General features: G+C 29.4%; 1 protein-coding gene across 9 annotated transcripts in view; it reads left to right on the forward strand.

The window, feature by feature from the left end:
• The window catches only part of LOC143238063 (ARF GTPase-activating protein GIT2-like), a 72,023-nt gene that overhangs the window by 13,145 nt on the left and 42,420 nt on the right, over window positions 1–16,458 (forward strand). For 8 of the 9 annotated variants that reach the window (XR_013020393.1, XR_013020394.1, XM_076477989.1 and 5 more), the window contains exons 3-6: window positions 1,970–2,082; window positions 2,523–2,625; window positions 12,525–12,611; window positions 16,115–16,245. Coding sequence is in view for 7 of the 9 variants with exons in the window: in XM_076477989.1 (XP_076334104.1) it covers window positions 1,970–2,082; window positions 2,523–2,625; window positions 12,525–12,611; window positions 16,115–16,245 (434 nt within the window). In the remaining 2 variants the exon portion in view is untranslated. Of the gene's footprint in view, window positions 1–1,969; window positions 2,083–2,522; window positions 2,626–12,524; window positions 12,612–14,923; window positions 15,106–16,114; window positions 16,246–16,458 lie in introns of those variants that run through there. The other variant, XM_076477990.1, reaches the window with a different exon arrangement.

A 16,458-nucleotide genomic window follows, 5' to 3' on the forward strand; every position in this document is an offset into this window, starting at 1 on the left:
TTTACTTGCAATTTGGTAGGGGAAGTCAAAGCATCACGATAGTCAACAGTAGAACAAGCTGACAGGAGCAGTCTGAAAGCAACTACAAACATAATATTGTATCTGATTTGTTACGCAGTATCTATCAAAGTGGTTCTAAACAGTTCCTGAATACTTGTGCTTGTCAGTTGGAGACTTTCATGCTTTTTATACCTAGTCATTAAGCTCATGATGTGCTGATAGATTTCAGTCACCTTACTACTTCAAATCACTTTTTGTTGTCCCAAAGCCAAAAGAGTCTAAAAAATGCCTTTTTTTTAGCCAATAAAAATGAACAAAAAATTTCTATACAAATTATGAAAAAAACAGTTTGGGTAAGTTTTTCTTTTCTTCAACAAAAATGTTCCCCACTGGTTTGTGAGGGGGGGGGGGCTGTTAAAATACAGAGTGTACCAAAGAATGTTGTAGTATAAATTATCCCAGTAGGATAACCGAGCATTAGAGAAAATAATGTTCTATCAGTCCTTTGATATACTAGACCATCAAATGTATGTATATCTTTTAAGTGTTGCATAAGAAAATAGTTGTTTCTTGAAAACTAATTATAAACCCATATAAGTATTGATACTAAGTTATGAATAATATTGAACTTGCCTTGCAAAACATGAAGCAGAATAATTTAAATACTTAGAATTTTTGCACAGTAATACTGCTTATTTAAAACAAATAGCACTTACATAATTAAGGACATGGTGGAAGAAATGTTCAGTTTCGAATACTGTTTATTCTAACTGTAAATAGCTCATGTATAAAACAAAATATCAATGACTAAGATAGCATAAGGTATGCCACTATCATCGGTAATATTTTACAGTGCATTTATATATTTTTGTTGGATTATTAAATGTTTATTTTTGTAATAGGACTACTGTTAAACAGATTTTCTTTTCCTTTGTTAGGTTATTTTATAAATAGCACATACAAATGTGTGACACTTTTCCTCAGCTGTGATAGGTTATAAAAACATTCTGCATAATTACAGCTATAATACTTTAAGTGCATTGTAACATTGCCTTCTTGATTTAAGAAGTACTGCCATCAAAATAAGTTATTTCACATTAAAAACAGTTATTGCAAAAAATATGACAAAGTAGTATACACTTAGAAACTGAACTCATTTTAATAATCTGTGAAAGAACAAAAGAAGAAAACTTTTATCTCATTAGCACATTTTGTGTGCATAAATGACAACACTTTTACAAGGTATTTATAGTATATATATCTTTAGCCCTTTTTTACATTTAATGTTAAATTTGTATTAAAAAGCAGAAAAATGAAAATATCCAGAGATTATTAGATGTATTAAGGTGATAACATTCTAAAGTAAATATTGTGTATTAACTGACAACTGAAGCATAATTTGGGGTGTTACATTTTGTCTTTGATATGATAAGCCTAAAGGATATTTTTTTTCTGTAGCTTGGTTTGATGAATTTCTATCACAAATAAATTTTACATCAATTTGGTATTTAACTAATTTTCGGAAGATATTAATTTTTTTTTTATTTCCAACTTTTAAAGTATTCCTAACTTATGAGACTTTCAAAATTCTGAAAAATAATTTTTAAGTCTAAAAAATACTAAAATTGTATCAGCTCAATAGTTTGAGTTAAGATAATGATTTTAGTGATTTTTATAATTGTTCCTATGGCACAAACTTATAAACCTCAATAATGTATGTTTAATTTCAAATTTCAATTATAGATTTGTTCTTCAGTGATTAAAGTACTCTTTTTTTTTTTCTCTCTCTAACATTGAAGACAGTTTTTAATGTTGATACTCATATCTAACCATATGAACCTCTGTGTTTTAAGCTTGTTTGTTTTTTGAATTTTGTACAAAGCTACATGAGGGCTGTCTCTACTGGTTTTAAAAGTAAAAACTACTAGAATATCAGTTAAATTTTGTTAATTTTTTTATTACTGTTTAGATGGTTCATGATCTGAACAGTAGTGGTGCCAATTCCATTTGGGAATACACTTTGTTAGATCCTGGTCCATACAAAAGTGAACGTAGAAAACCAAATGCCAAAGATTCTCTTCAGTAAGTGAATTTTCCTTTTTAAACTTTTATTCTTTTCAAGTACACTGTGATGAGCAGTGCACATATGATAATTGAATGGTATTTAGATGTATTTAAATATTAAAAAATTTAGAAAACTAGATTGTTCTGAAGTAAAATTTAAACATTACTATTGTGAGTTGAGGTCCATTGTGAAGGCACAAGTCATCACACTTTTTCAGTGTTTAGTTTGAAATTCAGTATTTGACATGCAAAATTGGCATTAAGTATGTTGAGCTGGGTAAGAAAAATGTTTGGCTTATGATGATAAATTAAATTTTTCCCTAATGTTTGAAATATTTGTTCTGAGAAAGTACATAGTATTAGAAATTAGTAAATGTTAAAAATATCTAAATGTATGTCAAGAAGGTTGTTACAGTAGTTAAATATTTCTAAAAAAAAACATTTGCTTTTAATTTTAGCCCAACCAAAGCAGATTTTATTAGAGCCAAACATCAGAATCTGGCTTTTGTTCATCGACCCAGCAAGGATGAAGGACCCATGTTTGTATCAGATTTGAATAAGGTATTATTATTATTATTTTTTCTGTTGGTTTAAAGTGGATGAAATTAAAGATAGCTTTTATACATATATTTATTCAAGATCTAAGTTAGGGCATTCACGTCAAATGACACCTGATGTAACAAAAGGGTTAAGTGTTCAGGTTAAAGGTCACCTAGGATTTAGGTGTTGTTGGATAAATAAGACTGTTCAGTTTAAGAGTTAGTATTTAGTTTATTTTGTGATTTAAATTTTAATAATTATTTGATTTTCATAATAAGAGTGTTAAAGATTAATTTTTTCAAAAACCAATAACAATGACGAGTTTTGTTACATAACACTGTACAAGCCATATGTTGTGTATGTAGTTTAATTATTTGTACTAGACTTTTGTAATGTTGTTGTCATTGCTGAAAGCTTCCAAGTCTTTCTCTTTATGTTTGCTATTGTCGTTATTAGAGGGCTAGATATTTCTAGAATTTTCTGTCACATTGTATAAATACATGCAGATGGAAAAGTTAAATTATTGAAAATAAGGGGGATTGTCATTTTAGTTGCAAAGTGTGATTTGTAAAGTGAAAGCTTCATGGTTTGTATTATAACAACAGAAATAAAAAAAATAATTTTTCTTGTTCATTTGGTTCTAAATTAACTGAACTAGACTGTGTGGCCTTTTGATGTAAAAAAGAATTATTTAAAACTGGATACAACTGTGATAACTTGCAGGGTAACTTAAGTAAATTTATCACTGATTCTGTTGTGATAAAAGAGTAGGGAAGAAATAATTCATCTTGTCACTTGATTTCTAAAGTGACTGACCCAGCTTGTGTGGACTTTTGAGAAAAAGGAGGATTTTTAAATCTAGACTTAACTGTGGTAACCAATGATGTTTAAATTTATTGACCACATGTCACAGACACCTATCATAAAGAATCTAGCTTCTATAAGAAATCCTGATATATATACCTAACTTTGAACTACTGACCAGAATGATGATGTTATTCGGTAACATCTGCCACTGTAAGGGCTTTATCCAGCATTTTGAATCAAATAATGTTAGTGGTTGTAACTTCTGTAATCACTTACAGCTGAACATTGAGTTCCTTTTTATCAGCAATGAGACACAATCTCTGAATCTTTCAAGGTAAAAAGCATTTCATGTGCTCACCACTGAGTATGCTCAGTCCAAGACCTGAATCAAAGTGACTGTTATGTAATGGAGTTAATTCAAATTCCAAATTCAAGGCAGCATTCTTTCCTTGCTTAGTCATGCTTTAATTGTATTTTAATGGAAGAAGGGTTACTTCATTTTACCGTCTTTTAATGATTGACCTAATATATATAACCTTAGGAGTGCAACTTTCAAAATGTGAATAAAGTACAGTGAAAGTGATTTATGATGTACTTCATTAGTAAATGTACCTGTGTTGCTTAAGACATAAACGTACAAGAATATGTTAATTTTCAAAAGTAAACTTTATATGGAAATATTTACCACTGTAATATTGATGAAAGTTTGTTAATTGGCTCAACATTGTTAAACATAACAAAAGTATTGTAAACATATATATTTTGTTAGACATAGACTTAAAACTTTCAGAACAGAGCTGTAGCAAACTTTATCCTGGAGGAATGAAAAAATGTATAAAATCAGGGGCAAAGCTGTAGACCATAGCCAGCCATAACTGTCATACATAAAATGTTATTATTTCATTACTAAAAATAAGTATTTTTTAAAAATCTTTATTTTATACTCTGTACAGTTTTATTTTCAGCAAACACAAGATTAGAACAAATATTATTAATTTTGTCAAGATGTATATTTGTAAACAATGATTTTATAAAATATATAGCACAATGAATGTCATTATTAAACTGTTTGCTTTAGGCTATTGACAAATTCAAAAGTATCTTTAACAGGATATTTATTCTTCTCAAACTGTTTAAAAAAAAAAGATCATATATCTTGCTATGTGTTGGTTACAGGTGCCTACACAATTTTTCTAATGGACCTCTTTATGAACCTTATGCAATTCATATATATATAAAACCCTACTCACTGTGAACTTGTTTGTCTGATGTTTTTTTTGGTAAATTTCCTCCACTATCATATTATCATTTTTTTAACTCTTAAGGGTACTTTATAAGTTTGACAATTCCTTAAACCCTTTTGCTATGGGCTTGGTGGTTGATATGAACAATCTTTTAATCCCAAAGCGACATCACAGTTTTCACAAATTAACTTTTAATATGTTTTGTATATCTACATGAAATTTCTTAAGCTTTCAGTAGAAATTACAAATCTTTGGTGCATAGTAAAAATATACTTTTTGACTGAGGAATTTTATTAAAAATTGTTCCATGAATACATGAAGTTAGTGTTGGCTATTCTGAGTGCAAAATAATTTTCATACTAAGAATAAAACTTCTTTTCCTTTGTTTTCATTTGTTTAAGCTGTAAAACCTTCTAAATAAATATCAGTTTTTTTCAGTAAAACTTTATATTTTGTTTTTTTCTCTACCTTAATTCCATATACATTTGGCTGATTTGTTCAATTTTATAACCCCCATAAAAAATATAAAAAACCTAAATTTGTTTTTTTTATTTCTAGAATGACTAGAAATTGTAACATAAATAATCTTATTGTTTCATTACCATTTGACTCATGTTTAACCAATAATCTTGCTATGCTAGCTGCAAATTGCTCAGCAAACATGTAACTCATGTTGCTATATTCAATGACATACAGCAAAAGCTGCTCTTAAGCATGCCTTGTGAAGAAGTTTTTTATTATTATCTGACCTTATCTAACCTAATGAGTTTCTAATTCTTGTAATAGCAAAGAATATGATTTAAAAATATTTTGCTTATTTTTGATCTTTCATTTTTTTGCTGATGGTATTAAATACGCTTTTTTATAGTAATGTTACTAGTATACTAACAATTTTTTAAAAATTTAATAATGCATGTAATAATGCATAATAATAACATGCACAAAGCAAAGTGTTTTGTAACTATTCTAATTTATCAGGCTTTCTAATTATGGTATAAGAGAATTTAATCTTACCTTAAGCTTGTTGATATGACACCATGAGAGCAACTTGAGATGGAATAGACAATACTCTGTAGTAAGAACAAGGTAATATTATATGTTATTTGATAGATTAGAACTTTGTCTTTCTAGTGGTTATGAAAAACATCAGAGAGAGCTATTGGCAATTTGTTAAAGTGAGGATGTGACAGCTGGGTATGGCAAATGGATTTGGTTTTCTTGGTTATGATTCTATAAACAAATAAAATTGACAGATATAAAAAAATGCTTAATCTTGGTAATAACCAGGGAAACTGAATCAAATTCTATTTGATAAACTGATACTTTTCATGAACCAAAATCAGATTAAAAAAAAAGTCTAAAAAATTTTTAAAACTTAAATTGAGTTCAAACTCAAATTGAAATGATATAAAACACTAAAATTTTAACTTGAATCAATATTGATTTATACTTAGGTTTTTCATGGGAAATTTTTGAATACCTGAATTTTCATTGATAGAGGATCACTTGCTACACATTTTATTCCCTCGATAAACCCATATCCTCGGGTCAGACTGGGCCTTTTATTTGTGTGTAGGTACCCATTACATTTTTCATCTCTCGTTTTCCCTATGTTCTTATTGACCTCATTAACCTTCCCTGTTAATATGTCTTACTATATTAAACCTCTTAGGAGATATGTATTCTTACACAGATCTGTTTAGCCTCTGTTGTTGGAAGTTCTTAATTCCATTACGAGGCTGCTGCTACCTGGAAAATGATTGCTGACTGTATTTGTAGATGTAGCAACATGGAGAAAAATCAAGAAGGAAGTGATGTATTTGGACCTTATTGGGGATTATAACAATGGCCTTGTTGAGAGAATGACCAGTTGCTTATCTTTTTGAATCATAGATCAATAAATAATTATTTGATCTCATTATGCCTAAAGTCAGCTTCCTCTGATGTCAACATGATGAAAGAGTCATAAGGGAAGCCTGCTAATTAGAAACAGAAGAATGGCTATCTTATTTCCTTGTGAGTGAATACTCAGTCACTTAAAATTTGGCCAAATCCAAATAGTTCTGAATCTGGTAAAAGTTTTTGATTCAGCAATGTCATTTTACATTGTTCTTATTTCCTGTCTTTGATATCTTGAATAATTCTTATAACATCCAAAGACCAAGATGAAATATATGGAGGAAAAAAAAAGTCCTAATGGGGTATTATTAAAACCTGTATACAGCTTTCAATGCAGTATAATTCACTATAGCCTATAGATGGAATTATGAACTTTCAGTATGTTATAAATAATTGCCTATTTTATAGATTTAAGAAGTTATGAAATGATACGAAAGATATTTTTTCAGATGTTACGTTCAAATGCAACTTGGATGTAGCACTTGCATACTAAATAGCACTTTTGGAGAGTGTGATCTCCAAAAATTGGATGCAATACTGTTGAGTTCAGTGGATGATAAACAACACGTATGACAATTAAGTGTAATGCAGGATTCTTTTTAATGTTGCATATTTCTTACTTATGATGTAAATCAATTTAGATGTATTATTTCTAGAGTAAAACTAAAGGGGTAAAACACACACACACACACTGTTTATATATATTCATACATATGTGTGTGTGTATATGTATATATATTTTAAAGATAAAATTACATAGGGATTACAGATGGACGAAATTACTAAATAACATTATAGCATATAGTAGAAAGTAAGGTAACTAATATAGACAAATAAAGATTGAAATTATTTTATGCAAAAAATGATTGATATTATTTTATGCAAATAATGAGTTCATGATTCAACAGTAACAACATTACTGCTAATTTTTAGCATTTTTCATCAGTACATTAATGTGATACCATGTGTATCACATTTGCCACATATCATGAGAGAGATTCTCTGTCGACTCTATTCCATGACAAGACCAGTGTATTTGTTCAGTAATTTCATTATTATTTATTTACATTATTTAGGGAATCTTTGTTGATATCTTTGTCAATGTCCAATTTTGTGAAAAGGTCCATTAGATATTGGAAATGAAAAGATGGCTAGTTAAGATACATAACATTATATTGATTCTTAATATAAATTTTTCATGAAGTTATTTATTCATTCAACAAATGAACATGTTTAAATTTAACATCAATGTATATTTGTATAAAAATAGAGATGTCACTGTATCTTTCTTCAGTCTTTTATTTCTTTTACTTCATATTGTCAGCATAATCATTTTTTGTGGAATGTTGAGAGCATTGTTGGTGTTTGATATGGTCTCTATGCCAGGTTAAATTAATCCATTGTGTTTTTATGCCTTTTTACCTTAGGAAACTGAAAGTAACAAATCTTTGTTTTCACTTGTTCTTTTCTTATTGTTGAAACATGCATATGCAACATAATTACATAGCACCTTTGGCATGTTTACTATTTCTTTTGTCTTTTATGAAAATGACTGGTGATTAAAATTTTTTCCTCTGTAACATTTTTATACTATAATATGACAGAAACTAAGCCATGATATTCAAAGAAAATTTTGTGGAATGATCTAACTGGGCCTAACTGGGGGGTGCACTGGAAGTCATTAAGCTCCACCCATACCTGATCAAACTGTCAAAAGCTGCACACTGGATGTATATAATCCCTTCAGCACTCATCTGCTGTAGATAAAATTAGAGAGAAATAATGAACATTACTTAGTCCGTCCTTATTGTATTGAGAAAGATCATTCCTTTGCATTTTTTTTTGTGTTTTTCCACCTTTATCAAATGTGGGGCATTACAAAACTAAGGAAGTGTATTGATATTTCACAATCACTGGTTCTTGCAAACATGCAAAAACAACTTGCAATATAACTGGTTACACTATGGTTTTGATTCATATTTTTGCTACTAACAAAACATCTGGAGAAACACTATAAAGCAGAATTTGAAAATCTAGTAAGAAGATGTAAAGCTTCAACAATGAAAGATCACTTCCACAACATAAGCCTAAAGACAACAGTGACACCAAGTGCACAAAAACCATGCACAAGTTTTTTGTCCAACAATAAAGATTCCAATGGGCATCAAAATGTTTAATAATGCTATGATTAAGTTGATAACCCTAAATGATATTTTTTTTCTGTAGCAGAGGGCAGTGGTTTATGTGAAATAATTGATCTAGTTAAAAAGGTGCTTAACACAACAGTGGAATGGAAGAAAATTTCAACTTTAGTTGATGAAGAAGCTACAGAAATTGTGAAGCACATAAATGAAGAGCTGCAAGACAATGTTTTTACTGAATATTGACATCGCATCATATATGGATAGATCTGTACTAGCCCAAGTCATTAACAAAGACACTCTTAAAGTAAGAATGCTAGCTGTCACAAGCTTCTCTTCAGCTCGTTCGGGTGAAAACATCAAAGAAATAGTTATAAATGTGCTATCCAAATACAATTTAAGTATGAATCAAGTGTATTATTGATAATTCTAGAAATATGGTTAAAACTGTGGATTTGATTTCTGATGAAGGAATTGTCACTGCTTGTGATGAAAGTGATATAAGTGAGCTAGATATTAAACTAGGCAGTGTTTTGTTTCTGTTAAATGTGCTGCTCACACTTTTCAAGTTGCAGTAAAAGATGCTTTAAATGGAGGACTGTCTGCAAGCACTATTTTTCAGGAGTAAAACTGTCCAAAAAGATTCAAACTCCAGCTATAACGACGATTTTAAAGACAGAAATATATATGTTTGCCATAGATGTGGTGATATGATGGTGCTCAACATGTGATCTCCTGTTTAGTGAAACTGAACATATATTGAAATAATTGGAATTGTCTTGAAACTTTCTTTTCAATCCTGAAAAAATAAAAATAAAATAAAAGGGGGGAATAAGGAACTATACATGTGTTAGGACTGCTAAAAAAGCTACAGTGTGGTTACTAGAAGAAAATTTAGTCATGGGGGACTTCTATAAGGTGTGGTTTGTTTGCAGAAGTAAAATATACAAAACAAAACATCTGCTGGTTCATAATATCATAAAAGCAATGAATGTGAGGGAAAAAGAACTTTTTAAAATTAATTAATATTAGTGCTGTGATATCAAGATCCTAGATTTAGTGTTATGTTGTTTGAAGCACAACAGGATTGGGCCATAAATTATTTGATCAAACATAATGGCAAATTATGAGCAATGAATCCCAACTTGAGCTACAAGTAACTTCAGAACCTGAAGAGAAGATGACATCCAGTATGTCAGAGGATGAGTTGGAAAACATGCTTAGAGTGGCTGCACAAAGGAAGAAAAACTTGATTACTCCAGAAAAAGACCATTGCTTCAGCTCTGAAGGACTTTGCAAATGCTGAAAGAATTTCAGCAGATAGCAGTCTAACTTCATGTTGGAATGCAATGAAAATAAAGCATGAAGACTTGTACAAATTGGCTATAGTTGTGCATGCTGTTCCATTGACACAAGTCAGTGTAGGAAGGTTATCTTCTATTTTTAGAATGATCTTAAATCCCCAAACAAACAATTTGTTGTCTGAAATCATTGAGAATATGTTAGTTGTTCATTCTAATTTCAACTTGTAAGCTTATTTTATATAATTCTTGTATTTTTTTATATGATAAAGGAATTACATTAGAAACCCCTTTTTACCATTCCCATTTCAAAACATGATATGTTTGTAAAACTATGAATTAAAAAAGTATTAAGAGCTTAAATAAAATAAGAAGAGTAAATAGGAGGAGACAAATTCATTTCCCCAGAAAGAGAGAAGAAACAGGACAGGAAAAGAAAAAAAAAGTTGAAAAAGTGTGGTATTTATAAATTCAAATATAAATAACTTGTATATAGTAATTAAAAAGTTATATTTCAGAACTAGGCACAAATGCAAATGTATAATAAAGTCACAAGTTACCACAAGAGTATATACTGCTGCAGAAGAAATTAATAACTATTTTAAAGAAATATCAAAACTGAAGAGAACTAAAAACTGAACTTGAAAAAGGAATCCAAATCAAAAAGTATAGAAAAACTTGAATCAAAGTTGAAATTGTTATTTTGTCAAATATCAAACTGAAATCAAAAACATGAATTGAAATTTTTCATGTTTCCCATTTTTGGTAATAACTATAGTATAATTAGTAATTTATGTTGAATTCTATACTTCTCAGAGGGGTGATAAAGGGAAGACCTAAAAAATATAGATCTTTTTTGTTTTATTCTATTTATGGTGAGAGATAGTTCTGCAATGTTATGTTGCTACCATGATAAATTTGGTACCATTTGGAGTTTCATTACTATTTATATTGTACATGTAACTTGTGGTTTTAACCCTATAATGCCTGTCTTCTCTATTACGAGCAAATGTAGTGTCTTGTTATATATTTCATCACAAAAATAAAACTAATGGGTAAAATGGTTTTAAATTTAACAAGAACTTAGACTCTGAATAGTCTAAGTGTAAAATAATTTTCATTTTAAGCATAATATTAGTAATTTTTATTTTACAATTTTTGTATTTCACTTGTATAATCTTTAGAACCTCATAAGTGACTGTCAAAAGTTTTTTTTTTTTTAAGGTAAGCATTTTTATTTTATTTTTTGTTTTCTCTATCTTATTACTAACTGTAGCTATTATCTTCAATGTAAAGTGCAGTGAAGTGTTTAAAATTAAGAAATAGAAGTATCTACTTTCCTTCAAAATCTTGAATAGTCAATATATATATATATATATTCTTTGGGTAACACATGCAATTTTATATCTTTTTCTCACTTATATTGTATTTTTAATGTTTTATTTTTTTCTCTTGTTAATTATCTTTGATTATTTATGTGAATGTGCATCAGAAAGTGCCCACAGGTAATATAAAATTAAATTTGGCAAGACGATTTAGCTCTCTGGCATAATATATTTTACACTTGTAAGTTTAGCAAAGCTGTTTTTGCAGATTGAAGTTTAGAATAATTTAAAAATTATTGAAGCTTTCAAATATACATTTTGAAATAAAACAATACACAATTAACTAAAATATAAAAATAAAACTTAAATGCAGTCTGTCTATCAAACTGTTATATATAAAGCAAAAACAATTACCAAGTGCTACAGTCATTCCTCTCAACAATAAACTTACTCATTTCATCCCATATGAAAATGGATATATAAAAACATGTTTCCTGTTACAGTAATGACCTTCAAGAGCACCATCTGTTATTTCTACTGGTGATAAACATACCCTTTAACTTAAAACTGTCGTTTAGCAACACAGCTGGTACTTTGCAAGTGGACATGGCATAGCTTGAACTCAGGAATTTCTACAATGGTTTCCTTTCAAGGCTAATTCGAGAAACCTATATTAAGATACTGATAAACAAATTGTGTGTACATGTAGTTTAGCCAGCACAAAAATCATTTTTTAAACATAGATGGTTTTTATATATTATGTCTGAAGTTCAGTTGCTGTAACTTCTTGCACTTTAAATGAAACCAAACCTGAAGTTTTTAATTTTATTGTTTTAGTAATTTCTTTTGAAATAAAGGAATCACGACTTAAATAATATAAAAATTTGTATTATAATGGGTTCAACAATGATAATTTCATTAATACATTAAGAGTAAAGTGGTTTCAACAATGATAATTTCATTAATACATTAAGAGTAAAGTGGTTTAATTAAGTTTTGAATATAACTCGATTACACTTTCTGAAATGTACAGAAAGGAATTTAAAAAATGGTACTGGCCATCATAAGAGTACCCAATGCTGAGATTAATACTTGCTTTTAATGTAAAGAATTGTAATTTTAATCACAAGTTATCAGATTATGAAGCTTGCTGCAAATGAATGGGTTTATCTGTACAGCAGAAATTATTCTCTTTTCTCATAGCAACTATACTCAAGTGTTCGAACAGCTAACCTGGAAACTAGTCTAAGGCTACTATCTCTTGGAGCTGACCCAAACTATATACACCCAGTAAGTTGCATTTTAATTTAAACTGTTTTTTTTCTTGTGTTAAAGTGAGATGATAATTTATTATTATACTAATTAGTGATGACGAGAAAACCCATTTGTAGGGAAAAATATATATGTAAAAATGGCTCGTTTAGGTTGAGAATTTTATTTTTGTGAACCTGATGATAACCAAAGAAGGTTAAAATGTTGTTCACTCTTCTACATAAAAATTTTCTCAACTCAAACGAGCCTTTTTTACATATATATTATTGTTCTGTTATATTGCATTTTCCTCCACTTCTGACCAAAAATTGACACATTTTACTGTAAAATAATATATCAGTGTTTACCCAGATTTGACCAGTAATAGTTAATATTTGAATTGGAATAAAGACCAACCATTGACATATTTTGTTGAAAACAACAAGAATAACCTGAAAAGATATTACGTTACATCAAAACCTTCTGTGTACTTCAGAAGTTGATCATAGTTTCATTTATCTTTCATCAAATAAATAAACAAATAATAAATAATATAATATGCTTGTGTTTCTGTGTTCAGACTATTTCTTATATGATATATGATGGCAAAACATAATTGGCATCACATGATGACTGGCTTCTGTTTCAACTGTAGTTTTTTGTTTGCAAAATATTTCATGTAAACAACATTGGAGTGTTACTTCCTAAAAAAGTTTAGTATTACACTAAATGCAATTGATATGGGTTTTCTTGATTTATATAGGTGTAAAGTTCACTTACCCAGTTTGTTCAAAACCATATTCTTATCACCTTGTGAATGTGCATTCAGACAGTTCTTAATATTAAGCTAAGTTTGCTGTTGTTACAACATTATATGTACTTTGCAATAATTTAGCTTCACTTTATTTTATAGACTTCTGTAAACATATTTAGCTACTTTTTCTTTAGTATGGGTTTTATTTTTTGTATTTGTGAGTTTAACTGTCACTGTTGGCTGGGTCTGTAGGATGGACCACATGACTTCTTCATACCCATTTAAATTCTTTTTAGATCTGATACTTTTAACTTTCAGTATAGTGTGTATATCTTCAAAAAGTTGGCAGTATTTAATGTAATATTAGTCTTTTACATACACACAAACATATTTTTTAGTTAAGTATTTTTAATAAAATGAAGATTTGCCCATGAATATATTGAGTATTTGTTTTGAATAAAACATGTGCAAAGTAATTTTCATGTTAAATTAAAAATACTTTTGCTTATCTCAGAAATCTCAGACTTCTATTGTATAATCTATAAGACCTCATAAATACATTTTAATTTTTTTTTTTTTTCAAGTAAAACTTTATAATTTGTGTTATTTTCTCTAATCTTACTTGGAACAGGATTGGTCAATTTGACTGACATCGTATCCACCAAAAATATCTAAATAAATCTAAATTACTTTATCTAAGTTACCCAAGTAGCTCTATGTTTGTAACAGTATATGTATATGTTTATGATTAAATTTTATTGTTTTATTTCCCTTTGAATCATGACTAACTACTGTCGTCACAATTATAAGTTGTAAGTCATTTGGGGAATGTTCAACTCATGTTATGCTATCGAGTTACATTACCCATGGGCTACTGCAACTGGTACAAGCAGCTAGCATGTATGCCTCATGAAACATTTTTATTACATTATTATTTATTTTACTTATTCTAATCTTAACTAACCTAAAAATATATTTTTATATTTTAGTTGCTTTTATAGTTATACATGAAGAATAAATATGAAAAACAAGAAATAAAGTACATATAAGATGTTTTTTCTTGCTCTTGGTTGAAGACAGTTAACCCTAATTTTTTATACTACTCACATAATTGCAGTTAATAATTTTTATTTAATTAAATTGTGCTCCAAACATTATAGGCTAATAGCATCCAAAAAAGTAGACAAAATTCTAATACCTTTCAAACATTTTCCTGGCTTTTTTACTTTGCGACAGCAGTCGTTTCAAATTCATCCAAGCTAGTCATTAACTTTTTCATGGGAACACGTTCGTATTCTGAGCCCAACTGATATTTAATGGCTCAGAGGGTAGCATTATACAACATGACATTTGATCAATGAAAACTTCGAGTTTCTATTGTTTATAGTTAATATGTAATTAAATGTAAGAATGAACTATTAATGAATTATGAAAGAGAGAATGTGTTAGGTGGGTGTGGGAGGAGGGGTCTGATTTTTCTATTATGTTTTTGTGGCAGTCTGAAGAACTGGGCATTATTGAGAGCAGGAATGGTAATAACATGTACAGTTTTGTCTCAAACAACTACAGGCTTGCTTTTTTGATTTTGGTGAAACAGATTCCTCTTGCAAGAGAGTTCCAGGAAGGATGCTAGAATATCCAGTAAAGAAGTATCAAGGAAAATATGATCTTCCATCCAAGAGTTAAATGAGAGAAGGGAAAATTCATTTAAGGAAACTGTTCAAGACAGTTCTGAGGTCTTCTAGGAGTTGCATATTTACCATACCTCCACTGTGGATGGTAATGTTGATTCTGAGGAGTCTGTTTCTTTAGCAATCATTTGATGATGAAAGTTGCCCTAGTTTTGTCTGCCTGATATCCATTGTGTTCATGTTTGTGTCTCCCTGTGGTGTCTTTGTCTCTCTGTAGTTGTTTCTCAATTTTCTGCCTCTTTTTATCTACCCCCTCTGGGCTCTCTCCTCACATATCTTTGATTGGATTATTTTGTGTAAGTCTTGTCTATTCATCTTGTCTTTTGTTTCAACAATCTCCTATTATTCTTACTGTATTCCATTTGTTTCATTTCATTCTATTTGGTTGTCAATGTCTTCTTGTGAGACAGAAGAATGAAGTTGGGTAGAGATGTGAAAAATGAAGATGAAGAAGTGGAAGAAGATGCAGCCAATGCTTTGTTATTTGCATAGATAATGATAATCATGATACAATTCATTTTGACTTGGTGGTTGCAGCTGTTTTTTTTTGTTTTAATGTTTCACAGATGACACAGAACAAGAACAGTTATTACTTCCATGATACTCTAGGAGAAGGAAAAAGAGAGTGGATAAGAGAAGGAGTAGCCAAGTCCTCAAACAATTTTCATTCATTGTTTTTAAATTTTCTTATAATGCAACCATAATGAGAGATTGAATGGGACACCAATCATACATAAAGAGGGTAGAGTTTAATAATCAATATAAAATCATATGATACAGAATTAAGCTGTGTAAGCTGTTGAGTGATAAGAAAGTTAGTGGCTTAATCACTGAATGTTTTAAATTTAGACCCCTTTCTTTATATTACTAATAATTTTCTTCCAGCATATTATTTATTTATTTGACTTTTGAATAAAATAATTGTTAGTATCACATTCCATGGAAACAATGTACTTTGACACTTGAAACAATCATCACTGCCTCCTATATATTGAATTTTGTTTTTGTAAAGAAAAGAAAAGTTAAACATCTTTGCTTGTAGCATTAAAAGTAATATACATTGTTAAAAGTAATTTACATTAATTAACTTTTTTTAGGAAAGAGGAAACACTCCATTACACTTAGCTGCAAAAACTGGTCAGTCTTCCCAGGTGGAGCTGTTGTTTATTTATGGTGCTGATCCTATGGCTCAGAATAAAGATGGAAAAACTCCTGTTGATTATGCCAGGTAATAAATTATACCCACTTGTATAAATATAAATGCTTCCTACTTTTAAGGATAATAGTATTCTTTGATTGGAGAGATGTCAGCACATGTATGTGGGTAATTAAAAAAAGATCATATAAAAGACTTATCAGTAAAGCTTTAAAGAAAGGAAAATACAAACTATTTCCTGCATTTACTGTTGAATGGGTTTTGAACCATCTCTGTGCTGAATAT

This window comes from Tachypleus tridentatus, chromosome 13 (genome assembly GCF_004210375.1).
Source record: "Tachypleus tridentatus isolate NWPU-2018 chromosome 13, ASM421037v1, whole genome shotgun sequence".
NCBI classification, from domain to species: Eukaryota; Metazoa; Arthropoda; class Merostomata; order Xiphosura; family Limulidae; genus Tachypleus; species Tachypleus tridentatus.